The sequence below is a fragment of the Zootoca vivipara genome, chromosome 11, assembly GCF_963506605.1.
Source record: "Zootoca vivipara chromosome 11, rZooViv1.1, whole genome shotgun sequence".
In the NCBI taxonomy this organism is placed as follows: Eukaryota; Metazoa; Chordata; class Lepidosauria; order Squamata; family Lacertidae; genus Zootoca; species Zootoca vivipara.
Genome location: NC_083286.1, coordinates 38,518,239 through 38,542,178, shown reverse-complemented (window position 1 = coordinate 38,542,178; position 23,940 = coordinate 38,518,239). Strand labels below are relative to the sequence as shown.

Below are 23,940 nucleotides of genomic sequence, written 5' to 3'. Positions count from 1 at the left end.
TGGTATCCAATGTGGTGCCCCCCCCCGGCTCCATACGTTATTGGACTAACTCCCAGCAGCCCAAACCAGTGGTCAGGAATGATGGAGCTGTAATCCAACATCTGGGGGGCACCACATTCACTACCCCTGCATTAGAAAAAAAAACCCCACTGGTATGTACTTAAAAGCATACCTTCTAATAGGAATGGAGAGCATGGCTTTTAAATTTTATCTCATGTAATTCCATTCATGAGTGATTCCTGTATTACTACACAAACATAGGTCTTGATCCAAAGATCATAGCTGCCAAGTTATCCCTTTTTTTAAGGAATTTTCCCTTATGCTAAATAGGATTCCTCACGAGAAAAGGGAAAACTTGGCAGCTATGCCAAAGATGCACCCACAATTTATATGCACACTTGAGCTCTCCTAAAACACAGGGTACAATGTACAAGAGGCTTTGACAAAAAATTCCTCCATTTATGCTGATTCTTCTAGGTGCATTTCTACATTATGTGGAGAGGGTTGCAGTTCAGGAATGACAATCCTATATTGCTAATGAATTGTGGCTAATTTGAAATGTTTATAACATTCATAAGAATGCTTTAGTTTCCTTACAGGTTCTTGCAGAAGTTTAAGGGCATTGATGAATGTTACAAAACTTTCAGAACTAACCATAATGTCCCATAGATCAGCTCAAATATTTTCAATCGATTATAAAGACATTGAACAATAAGGAAGTAAAACTAGTTCCTTCTCCAATATGATGTTCAGATAAAACAGCTGTAATGCTTAGGGGGAAATAAGTCTCTCTGAATTTCAAAAAAAATACTTTAATGTAAGGTGAAATATTTATAAACAACAGACTTTTTCAATAAAAATATACATATTTTAACTGGGCATCATTATACTCCTAATCAGGACTGAACTACATCCCTGGCTTGGTCCTCAGTCACTGCTGGAAGAGTCTGAGCTATCAGAAGATGAAGAATCTTTCTCCTTTTTTCTCTTCTTTTTCCCCTTTTTGTGATGTTTTCTTTTCTTGGATTTACTCTTTTTCTCCTTCTTTTCCTTTTTGTGGGATTTCTGCTTTTTCGATTTAGGCTCATCCTCTTCTGTGGCACTTGAGGAACAAGACCTTTAAACACAAGAACATCAATTTGTTCAGTTGTACACCAATGCCCCATAGTGAAATATTGAAATCTGATAGATCTTTAGCTAAAAAGAATTAACTTGGCTAAATACACCAAAGAGGGACTTTTCTCCTAAGCTCTATTGTTCTAAACACCGGAGGACCCTGAACACTAGAGCTAGGCAATATTGGGTTCTCAACCTTACAATGTATCACCAGCCAAACATCACGGTTTGGCAATAAACCGTGATGCTGAAAGAAGCTGCCCCAGCCGGCGAGATGCCAGGTGAAACTGCTGCAGCTCTCATTGTGGGAGCTGAGGTGCTTTCATCCTAGCACCTTGGGGTGCTTGGCCGGGGGGCGGAAAGGCTCCTGAACCCAGCTGAGCGAGCCCCAATGTCCCTGCTGGTTAGAGGGACCTCGGGGCGCCTTTGCGAGGCTCCCTTCACAGGAGCAGGGGGTGAGCAAGCTACCTCGCCCCCCACTCCCAGAAGATAGACCAGGCAGCGGTAGGCAAGCGCACAGAGCTTGTCAGGCTTTTGATCTCTTTCCTTGTGGAGTGGTCGTTCACCCCAGGAGGAAAGACGCAGCCCACCCACCCCCCGACAAAGTCCACAAGGTGCCTCGCGAAGCGGGGCTTCCTGAGGCTGCTGGGCCCGGCAAAAGCATCACAGAGCCCCTGCACTATCTGGCTACCTTGGACCAGGAGGGTGGGCTCCACCTTTCCTCTGGAAAGATGCAGCCAGGCAGTAGCCAAACAAACCTGCCTCCACCCAGAGCCCACACCCGGCTGCCGGCTTGCCCAAGCCGGAGGTGAGGTGGGGGCTCCTTTAAACTTCTCCATTGAGGGACATGCAGCAGAGAGCAGAGAGCGATGGCAGTTTCACTCAGCGGTATATCGCTGGTGAAACCGCCACTGTTCCCGAGTTCCTCTGCCTCCATCTCGCAACTGCAGCTTGTTTTTCCCTGGAGGCAGTGGGACTCAGGAGTGTTGGTGGTTTCACCAGCGATATACCGCTGAGTGAAGCTGTCTTTGCAGCCTGCCTCTCATACTGGTCCTAGGCAATATATTGATATGTCGCCCAGGCCTCCGTGAGAGGAAACCTGTGGGAAAACCTTGGGAGAGCATAAAAGGTTTTTCCGGAGATACTCCTCCAATGACCAGTGAAAACCAGTAAGAAAAGGGTCCGTCTACACTGCATGAAGCAAGGTTTCAATGAGCAAAGGAATGGAAGGTGCCTCTTCTGGGTGGATCTGCCTGGCAAAGCATTCCACAACCATCAACCAATAGAAGCAGGTCCAGCATCACCACTCCAGCTGAACTCTGGAACATCCGAATGGCTCAGGCCACTGACACAATAACCCCAAGTGCTCTCTCATGTTTTGCAGAACCTGTTTGACTCCCTGGTGTGCTCTAGAGCTTAAGGCGGGGAAACAAACTGGAAGACAGCTCAAACACGAGTAGAGGAGAACTCCAGTAGAATGCTCATCATCATCATACCTAACTAGTGGCAGTGAAGGCAGCAAAGAAGGCCTACTTTGCTGCCTCGATTGCATCCTCACTCCACCCAATACATGCTTCTACTTGCAGAGATTCGTGCAGGATTTAGTAGCAACAGCAATTCATCATTGAAAAGAAATTAAATTTCTGTTTCTATTATATAAAAACTTTTTGAACATACAAAATCTTGGATTAGAAAAAAGCCCAAATGGTTTCCCACCCATCTTTAAATGGTGTCATTACATGCAGAGGTTCAGATTTGAAGACAATCTGAGCAGAATATGTTTCACACTTCTCCCTGTTATGCAGAGACAAAGCTTTCAAAATTATACCTTTTCCTTGCTTTCTTTAATTTTGATTTTTCTTTGCCTTTCTTTTTGGTCTTTTTCTTTTCTTCTTCCGCAGAAGTCCCTGTGAGTTAACAAAGTAAGATGTTACCCCTCAAAAAAAGAGATAATACATTACTTTAATTGTTTCAACCCTTTAAGAGGTAAGAACATAAGAATCGTCTGCTGGATCAGGCTAATGGCCATCTAGTCCAGCAGCCTGTTCTCACAGTGGTTAGCCAGATGCCTGTGGGAAACCCGCAAGCAATAATCAAGCACAAAGCACTCTCCCCTCCTGTGGTTTCTAGCAACTGGTGTTCAGAAGCATTACTGCCTCCAGCTGTGGAGGAAGAACATAGGTATTGTTGCTAGTACTCACTGAGCACCTTATTACCCAGGAACATGTCCACTTATGTAAGCAAAGATAATCCAGGCAAAGCTTTCAGGATAGTTAAAACTAACAAATCCATGTACAATCAGGAATGGGTGATAAAACAGTAAGTAATCTTAAAACGCAGTAAATGGCCATTGCAAATTAAGCAGTGAGATTAACAATTACTAAAACCTTGCGTTAAATAACTCCAACCTGAAGTCACGATGAAAAGAAGGTTGCCACTAGGAGAATCTTAGAGGCAAGGGCATTCCATAAATGGGGCACCACTACAGAGAAGGTCCTCTCTTGCATCACCAAGGATGGAGCTCTAAGGGGAGCCTTCCCAGAAGATCTCAAAACATTATTATTTACACCTAGAACTGGGCAGCTTTTAGTTCTGCATGACTGTAAAATTTAAAAAGGATCATTCTTTTGCTTGGTTGCTATTCTATAACACATAAGCAACCAGATACTTAGGTGGGGTGGAAGACTGTTCTAAGAGAAGGAAGACAGGAGATATAGATATATTACACACGGACACACTGTTTTTTAAAAAGCACCTTACCCTTTTTTTCTGGAATGGCCTGCAGCTTTCCCAGCTCCTCTTCTTCGCTCTCCTCACTGCTTGTGCTGCTGACATCTAAAACTATGTCTCTTTTAGGGTCCACCCGAAGAAAGTTTCGGCATTCAAATGTCAGGTGACCAGCTGCATATAATTAAGCAATATGGGGGGGGGGGGAGAGCCAACAAAATAATTAGCAAGAGGTTTCTGGGATTGTATTATATTCTTCCTGCCACTATGTGTAACAAACATTTTATTCTTAAAAAGCAATGTGAATGATAATGTTGTTCCAATGACTTTTGTCAGAAACATAGCCTGGCTAAGGTCCTGACCCATCAGCATTCTAGGCTGGGGGGACATATTGCTTGGTCAGCCATATTTTACTCGGATTCTTGCCATGCTATGCAATGTCTGTTTGCACCATTTACTGATCCAGATTCTCAGCTTTCATTTAAAAGAAAAAGCAAGGGTTGTATCCAACAGAATGACCTCTGCACAGGCTTAATGGAACTCTCCCCACACTTGCTGGCACCACCCAATTCTTCCAATACAAATGTTAGTGCTATTATACCAATACTGGTGGGATGAAGGGTGGTTTTGTGGCTGAAAGTGCAAGGGTTGTATAAATCCTGCATCATAGCCCAATGCTGTTATACCCATATTGCTGAGAGGGGCTGAGAATTTTTGGGGTGTGTGTGTGTGTGCAGGGGTTTGGAAAATATATCTGGGATGTGTGTGAAGTTGACTATTGCAGCTGTGCCTGGGGGTGGAATGATTAATGCCTTAATGGGGTCAGGAGAAGAGAAACGGGGGCTTTTGTGGGTGGGTGGATTTTAATTGCAAAAACTCCCAGAAGGAAAGGGCTAATCTCTCCTCCTTCCTTAGTGCTGCTTCTGCAAAACTATGCAGCTCTGTGCCGCATTTCCCCAAACAAACAAACCTAAAACTGTGTAGTTTAGAGTTAAAATTATTAACAATAACTGTGTTTAAAAATACTACAGTAGAAGTCTGATCAGCAGTGAACAAAATGCCTTGCATGCTTAAAACATTTTCCCCTCTCTTTTATTAGCACTATCAAATCCCCCAGTCTATGGATTTTCTCCCACCTGGTGTGGGCTTTCGACTGTCACGAAATGTGACTCTAAGCAGTGAAGTGTGTATGCATACAATGCATGTTATAATGTGCACATAAAGATAGCATTCCACCACTCGGTTCTAAAAATTTCATGAGGAAAGCCTCTGGGCATAGTCATCTTTATGTGTTATGTATGCATGTGCATGAATTCATATTTTTGGGCATAGCCCCCTCAGGTGAACTTAGTGTAAAACAAAAACAGAAACCAAACCCATAATACACCCAGCAGTAACAAATCATTTAAGAGCATAGGCCAATTGTAGTTCCAGGCAGGACCACATTATTACTAACAAATACTTGCAATGGTTGGTAATAGATCCCATTTCTGAGGAAAAATGGGTTTCTTTCATGAAATGGATCTTTTCATAAGATAGGTTTTCTGGCAGGCAGACTGATGGTGGGGTTAACACTGGTTGAAGAAGAGTTGTTTAACCAAAAGATACACAAGTACAGCTTTAATATGAAAGCACACGAAAACCATGAAAAAATATCACCCTAAGATGAATCCGAGACATTTTAACAGCCTCTGCCCTCCCCTATTTCGATATTCCTTTCAGCAATTTATGTAACAATTCACTGTGTGTGTGTTCCTTCCTTCTGTTCACAGTTCTCAGGATCCGAATCAGTGTCTTTTGCTGTACATTAAATATGCTCCTACTCAAATACTATACACTGATAATGGCATTGCCTGAGTACAACAAACTAGTGATGTTTGTGGTAAATATTAGGAAATAATTATATCTTCATTTTTGTAGATACTTACGATAGCCACATTTCTTGCACCCTGCTCTGATGTTATCTTTATTTCCACCTGAAAAGGCCAAATATATTTCATATTAGTTTGAGAAAGATAAATGTGGAATATAAAGGATAACAACTGATCTGCCATATACATCAGTATTGACAATGTTCTCATATACAGAATATCAATAATTGTATTAGCCACATACTATTAACAAAATGTATCTTACAGCCAGAGAAGTTCCCAAAGTGTGATAAAGGCATTATGATAGCAGCCATGCCTTTTGCATCAAAAACTGCCATTCCAGTTTTGCAAGGCTGGATGCTTAGCCAAATTAAGATGCCATTTCCCCCTTATAGCTTACAAGCTATCAGTGCTACCTTCAGTGGGAATATGATCGTGTTTAAATACATTATCATTTCCTGACATAGATGGACTAATGGCAGCCATATATGAGGCTGGTGAACCTGGTGGGTTCTGGTTGACCAAGAACTGCCATAAGATTCAAGGAAACCTGAGATAAAGTTAACGGCTAAGCCTCTGTCTACCCCTGCCTGAAATTGCTGTCCCTTAGGTTGCAAAGGCTGTATTAGCACACAATTATTCTAATTATGGGGGGGGGATTGTTTGGACTATATCAGGATTTCATATTCCTTTTTGTTTTCACTTTTAAAGATTAGTAATATTGTGGAGGTTAACCAGAGGGCAGCAGCTCAAAATAATATAATGGTGAACATAAGCTAATTAACATACAAACTAAGCAACACTCTAGTTTGCATGAAAAAGCTCCGCTGACTGAATTCATTTCCATAGAAACTGCAGGGGCCAAAATAAAATTAACAGAATTGTACTGATGGTGGTAGGTACATAAATAGCCCATTACTTAAAAGATAATTCAATTCAAAACTCTCCCCATGTTTATATCTAATGAGCTGATTAAGGTTTTGCAGATCATTTTGAATAACCATTGCAATAGCAAAAGAAAACATCTACTGGGATATTTATTTATTTTATTTAAAAATCTAATTACTGTGCAAACTAGATTCTGAAGTTTAGCAACTCCACTCAGCTTATCCATACTATTCAATTATTACTGCATGCAACAGAAAAGGTAGATTTAAAAGTAAACTTTCACCTTGGAATTATTATTAATAATCTTTATATAGTAAATGGATTTTTACCTGGGATAAAAATGGATCAAATGTCCATTATCTCTAATTATCCTATTGTATCACTTATAGGAAAAAACAGAAGATCTTATTCTATTGGAAGGAGAAGGCATTGCATAGGATTCATACTGTAAGCTGCTTCGTGGAGGATTTTCCCCCAAAGCAGGCTATGAATCTCGCAACTAACTAAATACATACATACATACAATACAGGGGTAGCCTATAGCAACCTCCAGGTGTTACTGAACTCTAGCTTGCATCATCCCTAGTCACTGGCTATGCTGATCAGAGTTGGAGTTGAACAACATCTAGAGCAGGCATCCCCAAACTGCGGCCCTCCAGATGTTTTGGCCTACAACTCCCATGATCCCTAGCTAACAGGACCAGTGGTCGGGGAAGATGGGAATTGTAGTCCAAAACATCTGGAAGGCCGAAGTTTGGGGATGCCTGATCTAGAGGCTCCATGTTGGTCCCTTGTGAGATAATATTTATAGTGGTTGTTGAACTTATTTAGATCAACTTAAGCCAAACTGTAGGCTATTAATATGAACTTCGAACTTGGGACAACAGTTTGTTACAGTGGTACCTCGGTTTATGAACACAATTGGTTGCGGAAGTCTGTTCATAAACTGAAGCGTTGATAAACTGAAGCGAACTTTCCCATTGAAAGTAATGGAAAGTGAATTAATCCGTTCCAGATGGGTCTGCGGTGTTCGTAAACCGAAAATTTGTAAACGGAGGTGTTCATAAACCGAGGTTCCACTGTACATCATACTCCACGCTCAAATAATATTGCTTTGTTGTTATATTATACACTTTTGCTTAGTTTAGTATGTACAACATTTCCGAAGCAAAGAAACTAAAACAGTGGAAATGTCAAAACAAATCTACTATCAAATCCTGGCATAAATATGGGACTTTCTCAATTCACAACTGTCATGCCCATAAGAATTTCTAAGGAATAAAATAAATAGAACTTTTCAAACTTAACCTAGTCATAGCTGCCAAGTTATCCCTTTTTTAAAGGGATTTCCCCTTATGCTGAATAGGCTTCCTCGTGAGAAAAGGGAAAACTTGGCAGCTATGCCTAGTATGTAATTCTGGCAGAGGGACCACTCAGCTTTACTTGATATATCCCACAAAGTTTTGACATAACAATTATTTGTATTGTATTTTTACACAGCATTGTAACATCAACTGTATTTTGGGTTTGTCAACTTGGCTTTTATTCTCCTCTGTTTTCTTGTTTGTATATTTTTGGTGGGGAAATATCAATAAAAAGTCTAAACCAAGTGTGAGGAACCTGTGGACCTCCAGATGTTGTTTGACTACAACTCCCATCATCCCTGAAGGCACTAGTTCCTACTTCTGGTTTTTTAAAAAAATAGATTTTCCATCTCAACTATAAATTCTAGAAAAGGGGACTAAATGTTCTTCCTTTCCTAAAGGAAGTTCTATCATCAAATACGTTTTTTAAATCTACATTTCACATAGCCTTTGGAAAGCATTACTGATTTCAGAATCTGTACAAGTAGCAAGGATTTCTGCAGCCCCCCTTTTAAAAACCTTGCACAGTTCTAAAATCCATTATGTCACTCTTTATTCAAGTACTCCACCCACTTAATAAGAAGAAACTAATTATGCTTTGATAATATGCTATTATCAAAATCATCATTATATTGTTATGGTGCCTTTTTGTTAAACAGTGCCACCAGGGGGGGAAACATGCAACCCATTAGCACTTCTGACAAGAAGTGGATTGACATGCTGTCCTCTCTTGGGTTCCAGACAATTATGGTACAAATTTGATGCAACAGCTGCAGACCTACTTATTTAAAACTGGGTCTGCCCCCATCACATATGTTTAAAGCAAAAAGGCATGTGAGTAGTTCATACTTCTCTGTCCACAGGTGCCTCCCCCACCAGCTTCTTCCTTGATGTCACTCCCCAACCCCTCCTGATTGGACCCTAACACCAAAAGCAAGCCCAGCTTGGAGAAAAGCTGGGGGGGGGGCAGAGACAAGAACCAATGGGTCAATAATAGCAGACATATTCCAACAACTACTAACCCCCAAGCATGACCCCTCTTTCTAACTTTCTTATCTACATGCACCTGAATGCTCAAAGTAAATAAATACAGGTGGTAGTAATATTCATTCTTCCTTGTCTAAGTCAGGGGAGTGCCAAAGAGTGATTTCTCAGTTATGTGTGGGTCAAATAAAGGAAAAAGATATTTGCACAAGTTTGCCTCAAAGGGCTTCAGTAAAAACTTTTGCTTTTTCCTCCTAGCTAGTCCTAGAAAGTTACTAGGACTGTCTGAATGTATTTGCTGACAGCTCAAAAATCATTTGAAGTCAGTTTCTTTTGCATGTGTGTTCTTAAAATCAACTCTCAACTAATTCAAGGGGTCACCTGCCCCTTCTCCTGTCGACCAGGTGCTGGAAACCACAGCAGGGGTAAGTGCTCTTGAACTCATGTCCTGCTTGTGGCCTTCCCATAGGCAGGCCACTGTGAGAACAGGATGCTGGCCTAGATGAGCCACTAGCCTGATCCAGCAGGACACAGGACACTTGATCTTTCCTGGACACAGTAGCATCAGAGAAGTTCAGCTAGTCTAGGAGCAGGCATTTGCCTCTTTCCTCTCATATGGCGCAACTTTACATGGCCAGAGTGGTTCAGCAGGAGGGGCCTGCTGTATACAGCAATAGGAAGCTGCCATATCCTTTCAGTTTATTTCTCCATCTTCTTGCCTGGTATTGTTGACTGGCAAAGGCTCTCCTGAATCTCCATATTACAACTGTAGGAATCCACCCCCCCACCTCTTAATGAAATTATTATCTTCCAAAACAAGTCTTTTAAGTCATACTGTATTCCCCCCCTTTTTTAAATGAATCACAAATTCAGTAGAAAAGGGGAGGCATGCAGAAACAGGGAAGTAATGGGAGAAACATTTTACAAGTTACCGGTATCGTGATATGAATACTGTCACCTAAGTTTTTTGTGGTTTGTTTGTTTTTTACAATAATAGCAGCAGAACACTGCTCGTACCTCTTAACACTTGGAGATCAGATTAGATTTTTGGTGAACAACAGGCACTGTGAAACTACACATTAAAAAACAAACAAACATCACAACCGCAAGAAGTATACAGATACCGTAATCCAATTCCTATTATTATTTCTTTTATCTAAGAAACACAACTGAAACCTTCCATAACAAATTTAAAAAAATCCTTCCAGTAGCACCTTAGAGACCAACTACGTTTGTCATTGGTATGAGCTTTCGTGTGCATGCACACTTCTTCAGATACACTGAAACAGAAGTCTCCAGACCCTTATATATACAGTAGTGTGAGGGTGGGGAGGGGTATTCTCAGGAGGGTGGTGGGAATGGGTGTTTGACTGATAGGTGTGGAAACTCGTTGACGACTGTTAACGACTGCAATTTGTCTTACAGGAAAAAGCAAGGGGCGAGATGGCTAAAGCTAGCTTTATCATGCAATGTCTTTGTTCAGGCCAGGTCTCTCCATGGTTCCAAGTTTGGAAGTTCCAAACTCCACTGAGTTCGGCAGCATTTTAATCCCCAAACTGCAATCCCGATCACTTCAGAGCAATTCCCCCAGAATTCAGCAGGGTCTACTTCTGAGTAGGCACGCACGGGACTGCAGGTGCTCCCCGGGACTCCCTTCAACTCGAGAGCACGTTGGGCTGCTCTTCCCCTCGTCCTCGGTTTGAGCGACAGGAGATGCAGCAGCGGTGACTTTCCACACTGCCACGATCTCGCGCGTGGCCCTTCCGCGCCCCACCCCGTTTGAACCGCTCACCTGGCAACGCCATGCAGCCCCCGACCGAGACGCCACGATGCCCCGCTCTTGGCCGGACGAAGTAGCAATGGCAGCGCTTCCCCGCCGGAAAACTTTGACCCGAGCACGAAGGGCGAGTACCATCAGGCAGAGAAGAGGGGTGGAGGAAGGAGGAAGAGGGACGATATTGCCAGGGAGACAAGTGAAGGAACTGCAGATAGGGAATCCATTTCTGATTCCCGGAGAAAGAGCTTTAAGGTTGACAGGGGAGGCCCTTCGCTGATCCCCGGACGAAGGTGTCCCAGGCCACGCAACTGTCACAGAAACCCTGCAATAGTGCGATAGTCCCCTTCCTATAAGCCGCTCCTAGCCAAAGGAGGCGGGCTGCCTAGTTGATTGGCAGCGCTTCTGGTCCTTGTCAATCGGAATAAAAGTAGCCCAGTAGCTAAAGAAGAAAATGAGGGGGGGGGGACTACGTAAAGGACCCTTCTTTATTTCCACGCATACTGTTGAGTTTTTCCATCTCCACCGTTCTAGGGCGGATAGAAAAAGTTGCGGTGCCGCTACCCGGCCGGAAGATTTTGTACCGGACACAGCGGGTTGTACCAGTATCCCAGATCTGCGGGGGGATACCCCTCCCCTGCGATGAGAGGAAACAGCACAGTTCCATTCGTGGAGCGGATGCTTTAGCTCAGAGGCTCTTGAAATAGGTTTGCATGGGTGGGAACATTTTTGTTTGGCCTTCCAGGGTGCGGATTGGAAGCTTGCCTTCTTTTCAGCTCTGGTGTGTCTCCCCCCCCCGGTAGAAGTGGTAATTCCCGACTTCCAACATGGCGGGAGGTTCGCCCTGGATTCCCGTTTAACAGAGTTCCGTGCGTCTGCCTTCTCCCGGGTCCAGGGACCGCCGCGCAGTGAACCAGCTGCGCCCAAGCCCACACCATGAGTAACATCTACATCCAGGAACCGCCGACGAATGGCAAGGTTAGGGAGGGGGTTGCTTGTGACCGTAGTTAAAATGTTCCCTTTCCACCGCTTTTCCTCTATCGGGCTGCAGGTCCCTCCTTACGTCGTTTCTTCTGTTATCATCAGTTTGGGTGAAGACAGAAGGCAAATGGCATTTCTCCATCTTGTCCACGCAAGGGACCTACTACGGTACTTGCTTGTTCTTCCTCTTGTTTCAAACATAGCGCAAGAAACCTTTGGTTATTTTTAAATCTCTCTTGCAAGCCTGTTGCCCTGAAATACAACCAAGGAATAAATAGTGTTTTGCTCTGATATCCTCTTATATCAATTATTTAAAACAGGTGTAACTGTTCTCCATTCTACTCATTTTGTGTGTGTGTGTTCCTGTGTGAGTAGTTGGCGGATCATATTATTCCTTCTAGCTAGTTCTTTGTTGCTGCTTCTGCTAACTGCACATGTGAATGTGCGTTATGTAGGGTTGCAATATTTCAAAAATTAAAAACCAGGACACTGAAAGTTGTTGAGTTTTTTTCCTGCAAAAAACCCACAATTTTTCGATTGATTTGCCTGACATCCAGGACAAAGCACTGACTTTAGAAAATCCTGATGCATTGCAGCCGTATGTTATGTTATACTTGAATAAACATTTACAGTTTATGTAACACAGGCAATCATTCTCTGATACTGAGATTTTGGTAAATTATAACTACTTGGATGCAACCTGTGAGGATAAATTAATGTGGTCCAGATTGTCCTCAGTGCACACATTTCCCAGTGTTCCGTATTAAGGGGAGTTTCTCTGAGAAATTGGAGAAGTGAAAATGGGCTCTGTCCTGTGCTTGGTGGGCTTAAAGGACTCAGACACTACCCTCCTTTTTAAATGTTGTTTATCAAGGAATCCCGGCTTGTCTGGATCATTAATAGAGCTGAAAGTGAAGATATACTCTGTTTCCAACCTCTGACCAAAATGTAGCTTTGGGAATTAGGGACTGCCTGTGGTTGCCACTCCAAACACTAGGCCAGCTCAGCCCCAAAGCTGAGCAGCTGCTGTCCTTGGAAAGGGTCTTCTGGTGGTGAAGGTAGCCTCAAGATGGGAGATAATTAATGTCTGGCTGCTGACATTGTAGCAGCTGGAGAAAATTAAAAGATCAGGTGCACTTTTGCTATGAGGGACTGTTTATTAGTGGAAGAAGTTGAGCAATGGTGGGCAACCATCGTTTGGAATAGTCCATTGCTCCTGTGTACACTGCTCAGCAAACTTGACATGGATTTATATAGTTTATAAAGAAAACTGAGCAGCATATGTGTGTTTAGAACCATTAGTGTGGAGTTTAGGTTCCGGTTTCCGCCGGCAGGAATGGCGGACCTGTTTTCCATCCCTCTGACCTTCGTAAGGAATTTGGCGGTTGCTAGGGGAGTAAATGGCAACCCCCTACCCTCTCCGGGGGTTACGGAGAGGGGCCGCTGGCCCGCGATGCCCCCAGACCCACTCCGACTGTTTATGGAGTGGGGGGAGCTTGGGCTGAAAAGCACTTACGAGGGCCAGGACTCCCGGACGCTAATCTGCATGGCGGGGATTTCCATGGTTAAAGAAGATAATTAGGCTTAAAACTATGGACATACTTCAGAAGGAGGGGAAGAAGCGCTGTTTACTGCTGAGAAATTTATGCTGCTGAGGGAGAGGAGTCAAAGGCTGTATATCATCTGGAAGAAGGATTGATGGGGACGGAGCGATAAGGGAATTGAGTTTTTTTTATTTTTCTTCATATGAGTTACTTCGTACCTTCCCAGACGCGATGTCCTGGCTTGTTTGGAGTGAAAGAGAAGCAAAAGACTGTGTGAGTTGAACTTTATAAACTGTTGTTACTGAGCATATTTTTTAAAGATGTGGAGTTGCCGATGAGAAAAGCCCCCCCCCCTAGTCGGACGGAAGGAGTCCTGGACGCGTTCGGAGGATTTATGAGCTGTGACGCACTTTGAATTGGAGCAGCGACCTGAAGCTAAGTTCAGCTATAGGGCAAGGAGATCCATTAATTTACCAAGAGTTTATGGTTTGATGTTTGGGTCTTCTGCCTGGAAAAGCTGTAAATTTTATACAGATCGTTAATCTTCATGGCTATGAGAGAAAACGAAAGTGATTTGAGCTTTTTAAGATGGCGCTGCTTCGACGCAACAGGGAGCTCCAGACTAAGAAGATTTATGGGGAGGCTGGACTGATTAACCCACACAGGAGAAAGAACATTTGTGAAACCTTGTTTGATATTTATCTCAGCAGCTTTCAACAATCGGTTGAAAGTGGAAAACATCTATGTGACTGTAAGGGGAAGATCTGGATTATTATGAACTTGGAGGACGATTTGAACTTTAGAAAAAAGACGGCAGTGGACGGTTGCGAGGAATCCCCAATTTCTTGAAGCATGGGAACCCAAATAAAAAATTCTCTAGACGATTTGGCATAACATTCGGTTTGATTGATTGATATATATATGTGTATAATTTGAAATAATGAATGTGATATAATTGGTTTTAATTGGAAAATTAATAAAAATATATTTTTTTTAAAAAAATAGAACCATTAGTGTGGAGTTTGGGAGGGGGTTACTTTGAATAGGAAAACCTTTTTCTAGATAATGTTGCATGGAAATGTTCTCCTTAATCAACAAGGATCTAGTTTAGCATGTTACACTTATATTTGGTCAACAGATTTTTTTTAAAAGCATGCCTTGTTAATGTGCTATATTAATACCTCTTTTTTTCTCCTCTAAGCCATAATAATTTGAACTGAAATGTTTGATATGGTGTGGGAAAATCAATAAAGCACACTTACAGTTCAGTCTTGTCTATGGCTACACAGCACTTCCTTACTATATTTACTATATAGGCCTATGCATGGATACTTGCCAGAGGAAGTTGATTAGTGTTGCATCCTAACATACCCAATATATTACCACTTTGTTTTTTTAAATACTGGAATAGGGTTGGTTGAGGGGAGGGTAAGGGTGGAAGAGCTCCAAGTTGCTAGGGACGGCATTTGTATGTGTGCTCTCATCTGTGTGGTGTCAGTTTCACCAGCCCAGAGCTTGCCTGACCACACCTCTCCCTATTCCTGTGAATACAGTGCCACCACTACCGAAAGGGCACTGTTGCCACTCCTTGTAATAGAATCCTATACCTGTACACAGGACTTGTTTTTAAGACAGTACTTGATGAGGCAAGATGTATTTCTAGTGGGAGCCAGGAAACAATACTTTCTAAGAGTACATATATATTTGTAAAACAGACATATCAGCTCCATCTGGTACGCAGGCTGAGACCCTACCTGCCTGTGGACTGCCTCGCCAGAGTGGTGCATGCTCTGGTTATCTCCTGCTCAGATTAATGCAATGCGCTCTATGTGAAGGTGACCCGGAAACTACAACTCATCCAGAATGCGGCAGCTAGACTGGTGACTGGGAGCGGCCGCCGAGACCACATAACACCGGACTTGAAAGACCTACATTGGCTCCCAGTACGTTTCTGAGCAGAATTCAAAGTGTTGGTTTTGACCTTTAAAGCCCTAAACGGCCTCGGTCCAGTATACCTGAAGGAGCATCTCCAACCCCATTGTTCTGCCCGGACACTGAGGTCCAGCGCCGAGGGCCTTCTGACGGTTCCCTCACTGCGAGAAGCCAAGTTGCAGGGAACCAGGCAGAGGGCCTTCTCAGTAGTGGCACCCGCCCTGTGGAACAACCTCCCATCAGAGGTCAGAGAGATAAACAACTACCTGACATTTAGAAAATACCTAAAGGCAGCCCTGTTTAGGGAAGTTTTTAATCTGTGATATTTGATGTATTTTAATGTTTCTGTTGGAAGCCGCCCAGAGTGGCAGGGGAAGCCCAGCCAGATGGATGGGGTATAAATAATAAATTATTATTATTATTATTCTACAGGTTTTATTGAAAACGACAGCTGGAGATATTGATATTGAGCTATGGTCAAAGGAAGCCCCCAAAGCATGTCGGAACTTCATTCAGCTTTGCATGGAAGGTAATGATTAAGACTGAAAATACCTAATTATGCTTTGCATGCATTTTTAGGCACCAAGCATCCACAAGAACGCCTAGTCCTTAAAGTGGTGTGTGTGTGTGTGGACCATTAAATAACCTATTTGTAGTCTATTGCAGTTTTCCACGATCATGATGAGAACTAGTCTAGGGCTTCCTTTGGCTTGCAAGCTTCTCCTATGGCGTGACCATGAGAAGGACTTTAATTAACAACAGCTTGCCAGATCATCAGAACCCAAGAGTCTTCTGTTAACTGTGCTTTGTTTGATGCTGATTGTTTCAACAAAGCATAGTTGATGTAAACCACAGTTTAGGTTTTGAGTGTAACAACACACTGTGGTTAATTGAAATCAGAAGCAAAAACTTCCAATCTCCTTGTGGAAGAGGCAATGTGAATGGTGAGCATGCAAAGTGGAGGGGACAGGCTGGGCTCATTCCTAGCACAATAAACCACAGTTTATCGTGATGCCTAAATGCAGCCACTGTCATATTGATTGGTAGCCAAGAGTCATAGTTAGAAAAACAGACAAAAACAGTATTTTAAGATAACAGCACAGGCATCTGCAGTGTCACTCCCCAGAGTCGAGTGTCTCTGCCTCATGAAAAGGACATAGCTGCCAAGTTATCCCTTTTTTACAGGGATTTTCCCTTATGCTGAATAGGCTTCCTCGCGAGAAAAGGGAAAACTTGGCAGCTATGGAAAAGGATGACTCCTGGCAACTTCTGACAAACCTTGTGGCTGTTTGGCATTTCTCCTACCATTTGCTCCTCCAAACTGCGTTACAAGTGAAATGAAAATCCATCTTTCATCTAAGCACTCTGCACTTGTAACACCACTTAATAGAATTGGGCCTATTTCTCTTGCATGAAGGAGGTTTGGATAAACAACGGGAGAAACTCTTAATGTTTCTTTGATCTCCAAAATTACATGCAAGTGAAAGACAACCTCAATTTTCCCTTAAGACACCTGATAAGCTCAGGGGGTTTAGCGAGGATTCTTTTTAGTTTTAAGGAGGATAAGCGAACCCCAGGAATCACCTCTGTTGTTTCTTATCCTAACTTCCATGCAGCTGAGGCAAGGCTCTGCCTCTCCCTCAAGTCTTTTGAGATTAGCAGAGGGCTTGTGGGTAGGTTGGGGTTTCCCTCACTTGGGGTGCAGTTTGGAGAAGGGGTAAAGCAGCAGTCGAGTGAGAGCCAGTGTGGTGTAGTGGTTAAGAGCGGTAGTCTCGTAATCTGGTGAACCGGGTTCACATCTCCGGTCCTCCACATGCAGCTACTGGGTGACCTTGGGCTAGTCACACTTCTTTGAAGTCTCTCTGCCCCACTCAGCTCACAGAGTGTTTGTTGTGGGAGAGGAAGAGAAAGGAGACTCCTTAGGGTAGTGATAAAACGGGATATTGAATCCAAACTCCTCCTCCTCCTCCTCCTCCTCTTCTTCTTCCTGCACTTTCCTTCCTTCTCTCCTTTCTGCTTCAGTATGAACTATCCTCAGCCTCTTTCCAAAGTCCTGTGTGCATGTGCTAGAGAAAGTGGGGAGAGCTGGTAGTGAGGACTAAAACAGGCTGGCTAGTAAACCAAGCCAATACCACTGTACCTAGGTTTACGAACAGTCCTGTTAACGGACTATTCGGTTCACGAACTCCGCAAAACCGGGAGTGGTGTCCCAGTTTGCGAACTTTACCTCGGTCTACAAATGGAAGCCGAACAGTGGAAGGGCACCAGGGATGGGAGGCCTCATTAGGGAAAGTGTGCCTCGGTTAAGAATGGATTTGGTTTAAGAACAGACTTCAGGAATGGATTAAGTTCGTAAACCGAGTACCACTGTATTTGTGGACAACAGAATTTATTAACAATATTAAAGATAATCTTTTAAATTTCATAACTGAACTAAGTGGTTTTGGTAGTTTGGGTTTTAGCTTCTTCAGAATTAGCATATGCAGCTAATTTTAAGAGGAGAGATATTTTGAAGGAAGAAACCAAAATGGCAAGAAACCAAAATTATGTTTACAGTACAGTATAATTAAAGGTATACAGTCCATGCTAGCTACTCTAATGCCAGTTTTCTTTTCAGATTATTACAACAACACAATATTTCATAGGGTTGTACCTGAGTTTATAGTGCAAGGAGGAGATCCAACTGGTACTGGGTCAGGAGGAGAATCTATTTATGGGGCCCCTTTCAAGGTAAACCTCTGTTTTCATTGGGTTTTATTTTCCACTTACTCTACCTCTGTAGAACATTGGTTAAAATGGATTAAGATTCAATAAATGTCCCTGCTACAGTTAGCTGCCAACCCCATGCACACATAGCTTGCAGTAGGCCCCATTGCACTTGGTGGGATGTCTAAAAGTGCATAGGATTGCATAGTTAATCACTTTTAATTCCCTTTATTTCTTTGTGAGATAATTTGAGCACATGAGGTTTGAGTCCTATTGAAACTGGCAGGACTAAAATGATTAACCTGTGGCTAGATCTGGGTCAAAGTTTGGGGTCATTTAGGGTCACCTTTGTGAGGAAAGCAACATTATTATTATTATTATTATTATTATTATTATTATTATTATTACTCCTGTCCATTTTTAGAACTCTACATATAAAATGGCATTCTAAACAATTGTAGTGAAATGTAGGCTGTTCATAGAGAGGATGGGACTTCATTGCCAAGCCTGGAAGGAAGAACAGATCCTGATCTTTCAAGATTTCCTGTCTATAAGTACAAATAACTATGAGAAAGCTTTAAAAAAGTAGTTCCTTTTCTAAAATATACAAATAATTTTGTTGTGCTTCTAGAATTAAGAACTGCTCCTCCTACTTGCTAACTAGGATAAACCCTCTTGAATTTGTTACTTCTGATGTAACTTTCAGTATTTGCATTCTTCCTAAAGACACCACTTTTATCTATATCACAACTCCTTAAAATTGGGACAATTTTTTTATTGTGTTAATTAATGATTTCTAGTTTTTCCATGGAAGATAATCTGGTGTCGATAATGAAAGTAATTACGGTATTGCTTTGGGATTTGGCTGTGAAAAGTGTTTTTGATGTTGTATTCCAGAGGTGCATCAATGGACAAGCTGTGGAATGAACAAGAGCAGTTTAAACTTGTGCACTAATTGCTCTTCCTCTTTAATTTGCAGGATGAATTCCACTCACGGTTGCGCTTTATTCGGCGGGGTCTGGTTGCCATGGCAAACGCCGGGCCTCACGATAATGGCAGCCAGTTCTTCTTTACTTTGGCTCGGGCAGATGAACTTAACAACAAGCACACCATCTTTGGAAAGGTCTGAAAGACTTCTATCCCAAGCCCCGTTATTTGTCTGCCTGAATTTGCTTGTGGGGGCAACCTTGGCGAAGAAAATCCACCAAGAGCTGTCAAAATGCATCAAATGTAGTCTCTGATGAGTGAAGGGCTAGGTGTTTGGATACCGCCATCACAATAATTTTATTTGTATGCTTTGCTTCCATAGTTAAAGCTATGTTCAAGGCAGCTGACAGCATGAAAAGATTTACATAACAAAAGCAGTCATAAGCAATAAATAAAACACATCTAAAAGATACACATCCAGATTGAACAATGTCCACATAAATCATACGATCTAAAAATAAAGATACTAAAAATGAATATCAACAACAGCAACAAACCCCTGCAAACAATATCCCAACCCAAGAGTGTTCAGCAGCCACAGCTTTTGTAGCTGGAGTCAGTCAGGGCCCCCGCCCTCCCAGGCCATGTGGAAAAAGGCCTGCAAGGCAGGGAACAGATCCTCCTGTTAAATGCATTTGTTTTGGATTAGCCCTAGCATATATATCTCTTATGTCAGGTGTTGGGATCCTCGTATGTTTGTAAACTCTGCACCTTTTCCGATGGTATTTCTCACAGTGCAAAAAGGCTACATTGATCTAAAGTATAAATTCATTTTATATGCTGTCAAACTGATAATGAATTTTTAACAGAAAATGTACAGGCTTTCTCAAACTATCCAGAATGTACTTTGAAAATAATTTAAGCTTTAAAAAACCCTCTTCTAATTTGACAGATTACTGGAGATACCATATATAACATGTTACGACTTACAGAGGTTGAAACAGATGCAGATGAAAGACCACTTAACCCACATAAAATAAAAAGTACTGAGGTAGGTTTAATGTTGTCTGAAATGGATTAAAATGTACATTTTCATTGCCTTCAAACCATTAGAATTATTCGTATCTTTGTTTATCTCAAAGCAGTGATCAGAATGAGTACTTTATACAGTTTTTTTAGCCTGTTAATACGCATCTGTGCCTGCCATTTGTAATATCATTTTAAAAGCCATATATTTAATACCTGCAGTTTTGGAATTGACTATGTGGGGTGTTCAGCTATGTTTTAATTAGAGTAGACCAGGCATAAGCAAACTCTGGCCCTCCAGATGTTTGGGACTACAATTCCCATCATCCCAGACCACTGGTCCTGTTAGCTAGGGATGATGGTAATTGTAGTCTGAAACATCTGGGTAAAAGGCAATAATTAAGACATCAATTTCAGCACAATTCCACAAAAATCCTATAGGCTGCTGATGCAGCCCATGGCCTTATGACTCATTTTTACTGCCAAAGGCAATACAGAACAGATGAAACCCTCTGAATGCCATCAGATGGATTTGCCGTTTTCCCGTCTATAAGACGCCCCCTATTTTGGGGGACTCCGATTTATCTAGTTATCTCTCACTTGGACTACTGCAATGCGCTCTCTGTGGGGCTACCCTTGAAGGTGACCCGGAAACTACAATTAATCCAGAATGCGGCAGCTGGACAGGTGACTGGGAGCAGTCACCGAGACCACATAACACCGGTCTTGAAAGACCTACACTGGCTCCCCGTACGTTTCCGAGCACAATTCAAAGTGTTGGTGCTGACCTTTAAAGCCCTAAACGGCCTCAGTCCAGTATACCTGAAGGAGCGTCTCCACCTCCATCATTCTGCCCAACACTGAGGTCCAGGGCCGAGCGCCTTCTGGCGGTTCCCTTGCTGCGAGAAGCCAAGTTATAGGGAACTAGGCAGAGGGCCTTCTCGGTAGTGGCACCCGCCCTGTGGAACGCCCTCCCACCAGATGTCACAGAGAAAAACAACTACCAGACTTTTAGAGGACATCTGAAGGTAGCCCTGTTTAGGGAAGCTTCTAATGTTTAATAAAGTATTGTATTTTAATATTTCTGTTGGAAGCCACCCAGAGTGGCTGGGGAGACCCAGTCAGATGGGTGTGGTTTAAATATTATTATTATTATTATTATTATTATTATTATTATTATTATTATTATTATTAAAGAAAATAGTGTGAGATACTATCCTTGTATAAGATGAGCCCATATTTTAAACATTATTTTAGAGTAAAAAAAGTAGTCTTATACACGGAAAAGTACGGTAATTTCCGACCTCGTTCAGGGAGTCATGTAAGAATTGTGGAACAATTAGTAAAGGTTCTACAGAGCAGGACCTGAACTGATGATGGCCATGTAGTGGGTTCATGTGGAGAACAGAAGTTCCTGTGTTATCCTGGTCCTAGGCTGTGAAGCGTTTGGACGTTAAGCTTGCAGGCAGCAAATGCAGTTGCAGCAGCAGAGCTGGGAACATGCATTCTCCTCTCCCTCACGGCACAGCGTTCTGCATCTGTTCCAGTGTGAGATTTCCTTAGGCTCATTCCAGCTCATGCGTGTTACGCTAAACCATGGTGCAAACTGGGTCTTGGTGCGTGGTGGTTTTGTACATTGTAACTCTTGGAGTTGTAATTCTTTGCTGTCTGTTTTACTGCAGCAATTGGATGGTTTTAAAATCAGGATTGCTTTTCACAATGGGAGGTCCTAAAAGAAGGTTTCTGAAATATTTTTCTTCTAGGTTTTATTTAATCCTTTTGATGACATAATTCCAAGAACCGGTAAAAAGCTGACGAATGAGAAACCAGCTGAAGAAGCGAAGAAAGCAAAATCCAAGGGCACAAAGTAATTATAGCCTATGGTGGCTCCACAAACTCAATATTAACATGGTGAACAAAAACTAAGACCTATTTTTATATCGCCACTGAATGATCGAACCCTTATTAATACCCTGTGAAGTTAAAGCAATAAAGCTCTATACATTTTAGTCCTTTGAATGGGATATTTTGTTCAAAAGTATTCTGAAATGTCATTTCCAGGAAAACAATCTACAGTATATAAGATAATACTGTTCCCCCCACTCCTTTTTTGTTTTTAAGGAATTTTAGCTTGCTTTCATTTGGAGAAGAAGCTGAAGAGGAAGAAGTAGAAGTCAACAGAGTTAGCCAGGTATAGATACAGGCTAACGATATATTTTTGTGACGCTTTATATTTGTGAATAACTTTCTTTCCTCTCGGAACCTTCACCTTACAGAGCGGGGGGTGGGGAATCTTTTTGCCTCTGTAGGCCAAATACTTATCAAACCCAGTCTTGTGGGCCAGATTTGACAGGTGGGCAAGGCTGTCCACATGACAGTTCACCTGACATGACCATGACATCAGGTATTGGGTGCTTTGAAGTCCAGGCGTTGGGACTTCAGAGCGCCATGCAGGGCTTGCAGATTACTGCCCATCACTCAAAGCCTCCTTCTTACAATTCCTCCACACACAACCAGTTCAGGATGCTTTGGGTCTAGCCTTCTTTCTTGCGGGCATCAGCTCCATGTGCAAGTTCCCCTGTGGATGATGAGCAGTTGAGCCAAAGCCTGCTTCCCTTGCCCCATGGGGAGCGCACTTTAAGATGCATTGCCTGCCACATCTCTACCTGCCCCATATCTAATGTTACATATGACATCAAGTGTGGGGCAGGTGGGGTGGTTCGGGGAAAACTGCCTCTCAGGCCTACTTTGAACCCCTGGCAGGCCAAGTTTGGACTGCAAGCTGAAGGTTCCCCACCCCTTTTGTAGAGCTTTGTGAACAAGACACTGCCAAGTTCAGATAAAACATGAATATAGAGATGGATGTGCTTACCATGCATCCTTATAAATGTATTATTGTAATACTTTGCTGCTAGAGAATTGGTCCTTCACAATTGGCTCCTGATTGGTTTTCTGCCACAATGCAAAGTGCTGATTATATTGAATATGACCCCCGTAAGCACTGCATGGTCTAGTACCTGATACCTACAAACCTGTTTTTTTTCTACATGATCACATTTATATATTTAGTTCAGGGATGGGATATTTGTGGTGCTCTAGGTGTTGTTGCAGCCCCAATTCCCATCACCCCTGACTATTGGCTGTACTGACTGGGGTTGATAGGAGCTGGTGTCTATCTGCATCTGTAAGGCTACAAGGTTGTTCATCTCTGCCTTAGCTCATGTAGGGAAACTTTGTTTTATGTCCCCCTCTCTGTCTGAGGTGGTGACATCAGTGTGGTAAGACCTTCTTGGTGGTGGCACCAAGACTGTGGAACTTGCTCCCCAGCAGAGGGAGGGAGTTTACATTGCTAGTTTACAGCAGTTTTTTAAGCAGCACATCACAATTGTTTCCTCTCAGGGCACATTTGCAATGAGAAATATTGGGAATTTATTTAACTGCAGGCATTCTCTTTTGATGTGTAGTCTTTTGTAGTTTGGTTACGGTACGATTTTTATTGTTATAAGCCCTCTTAGGATAAGAACAAATGTGTTTTACAGGAGAGTGATGCTAAAAAAATTCAGTTAGTTTGTGTGAGGTTAAAACAGTGATTCCCCCTCCCCAACCCCTTTTTTTTCCTACTCATTGTTCTGCATCTCATCTTCATCTTCTTTTTTTAGAATATGAAAGGAAAAAGCAAAAGCAGTCATGACTTGCTGAAAGACGATCCGCATCTGAGCTCAGTTCCTGCCATTGAAAGGTTAATATACTACTTGCTAATCAGCAGCTTTTTCAACTTGAGGGAGGCTGGATCTCTGTACTGTAAACTCACAACTACCTGTCCACTTGCCTAACTCTTGCTTTTTAGATCTAGGGGGCTATACCTAGACCTTTTTTTCTGCCCCTGCTTTGTATGAACGTACATATGTAGATGAGTGGAACTCTGTGATTTTTTTTAAAGAAATGTTTGTATCTCTACCCGTGTACTTTTAAATTCAGTTTTTATTTCATTAAGCTAATTCAAGTAACGTTAGAGAAGAATCTACTTACATAAGTTGCATTTCCTTTCAGTGAAAAAGCAGATGACAGTGATAACTCGGATGAGGTGAGTAGCATTTCTA

General features: G+C 42.4%; 2 protein-coding genes across 3 annotated transcripts in view; one reads left to right on the top strand and one right to left on the bottom strand.

The window, feature by feature from the left end:
• Positions 1-796: 796 nt before the first annotated feature.
• SREK1IP1 (SREK1 interacting protein 1) lies at positions 797-11,244 on the bottom strand. Its single transcript, XM_035100354.2, has 5 exons — positions 10,743-11,244; positions 5,772-5,819; positions 3,877-4,017; positions 2,945-3,023; positions 797-1,117 (listed from the first exon to the last, which is right to left on the bottom strand). Exons 1-5 carry the CDS (start codon positions 10,753-10,755, stop codon positions 928-930), a joined length of 471 nt encoding a protein of 156 aa, XP_034956245.2. The 5' UTR covers positions 10,756-11,244; the 3' UTR covers positions 797-927.
• A 280-nt stretch (positions 11,245-11,524) lies between these two features.
• The window catches only part of CWC27 (CWC27 spliceosome associated cyclophilin), a 120,953-nt gene continuing 108,537 nt past the window's right edge, over positions 11,525-23,940 (top strand). Inside the window, exons 1-9 of one of the 2 annotated variants that reach the window (XM_035100352.2) lie at positions 11,525-11,702; positions 15,614-15,710; positions 17,799-17,911; positions 18,867-19,010; positions 19,767-19,865; positions 21,604-21,707; positions 21,962-22,031; positions 23,500-23,579; positions 23,891-23,924. In XM_035100352.2, coding sequence (XP_034956243.2) covers positions 11,661-11,702; positions 15,614-15,710; positions 17,799-17,911; positions 18,867-19,010; positions 19,767-19,865; positions 21,604-21,707; positions 21,962-22,031; positions 23,500-23,579; positions 23,891-23,924 — 783 coding nt within the window. In that variant the 5' untranslated portion in view covers positions 11,525-11,660. Of the gene's footprint in view, positions 11,703-11,750; positions 15,193-15,613; positions 15,711-17,798; positions 17,912-18,866; positions 19,011-19,766; positions 19,866-21,603; positions 21,708-21,961; positions 22,032-23,499; positions 23,580-23,890; positions 23,925-23,940 lie in introns of those variants that run through there. The other variant, XM_060280267.1, reaches the window with a different exon arrangement.

Coding starts and splice junctions, on each gene's coding strand:
- SREK1IP1 (XM_035100354.2), bottom strand. Junction 3,024..3,876: donor GGCCATTCCAGAAAAAAAGG/GTAAGGTGCTTT, acceptor GTTAACTCACAG/GGACTTCTGCGGAAGAAGAA. Junction 1,118..2,944: donor TTAAAGAAAGCAAGGAAAAG/GTATAATTTTGA, acceptor TTGTGTTTAAAG/GTCTTGTTCCTCAAGTGCCA.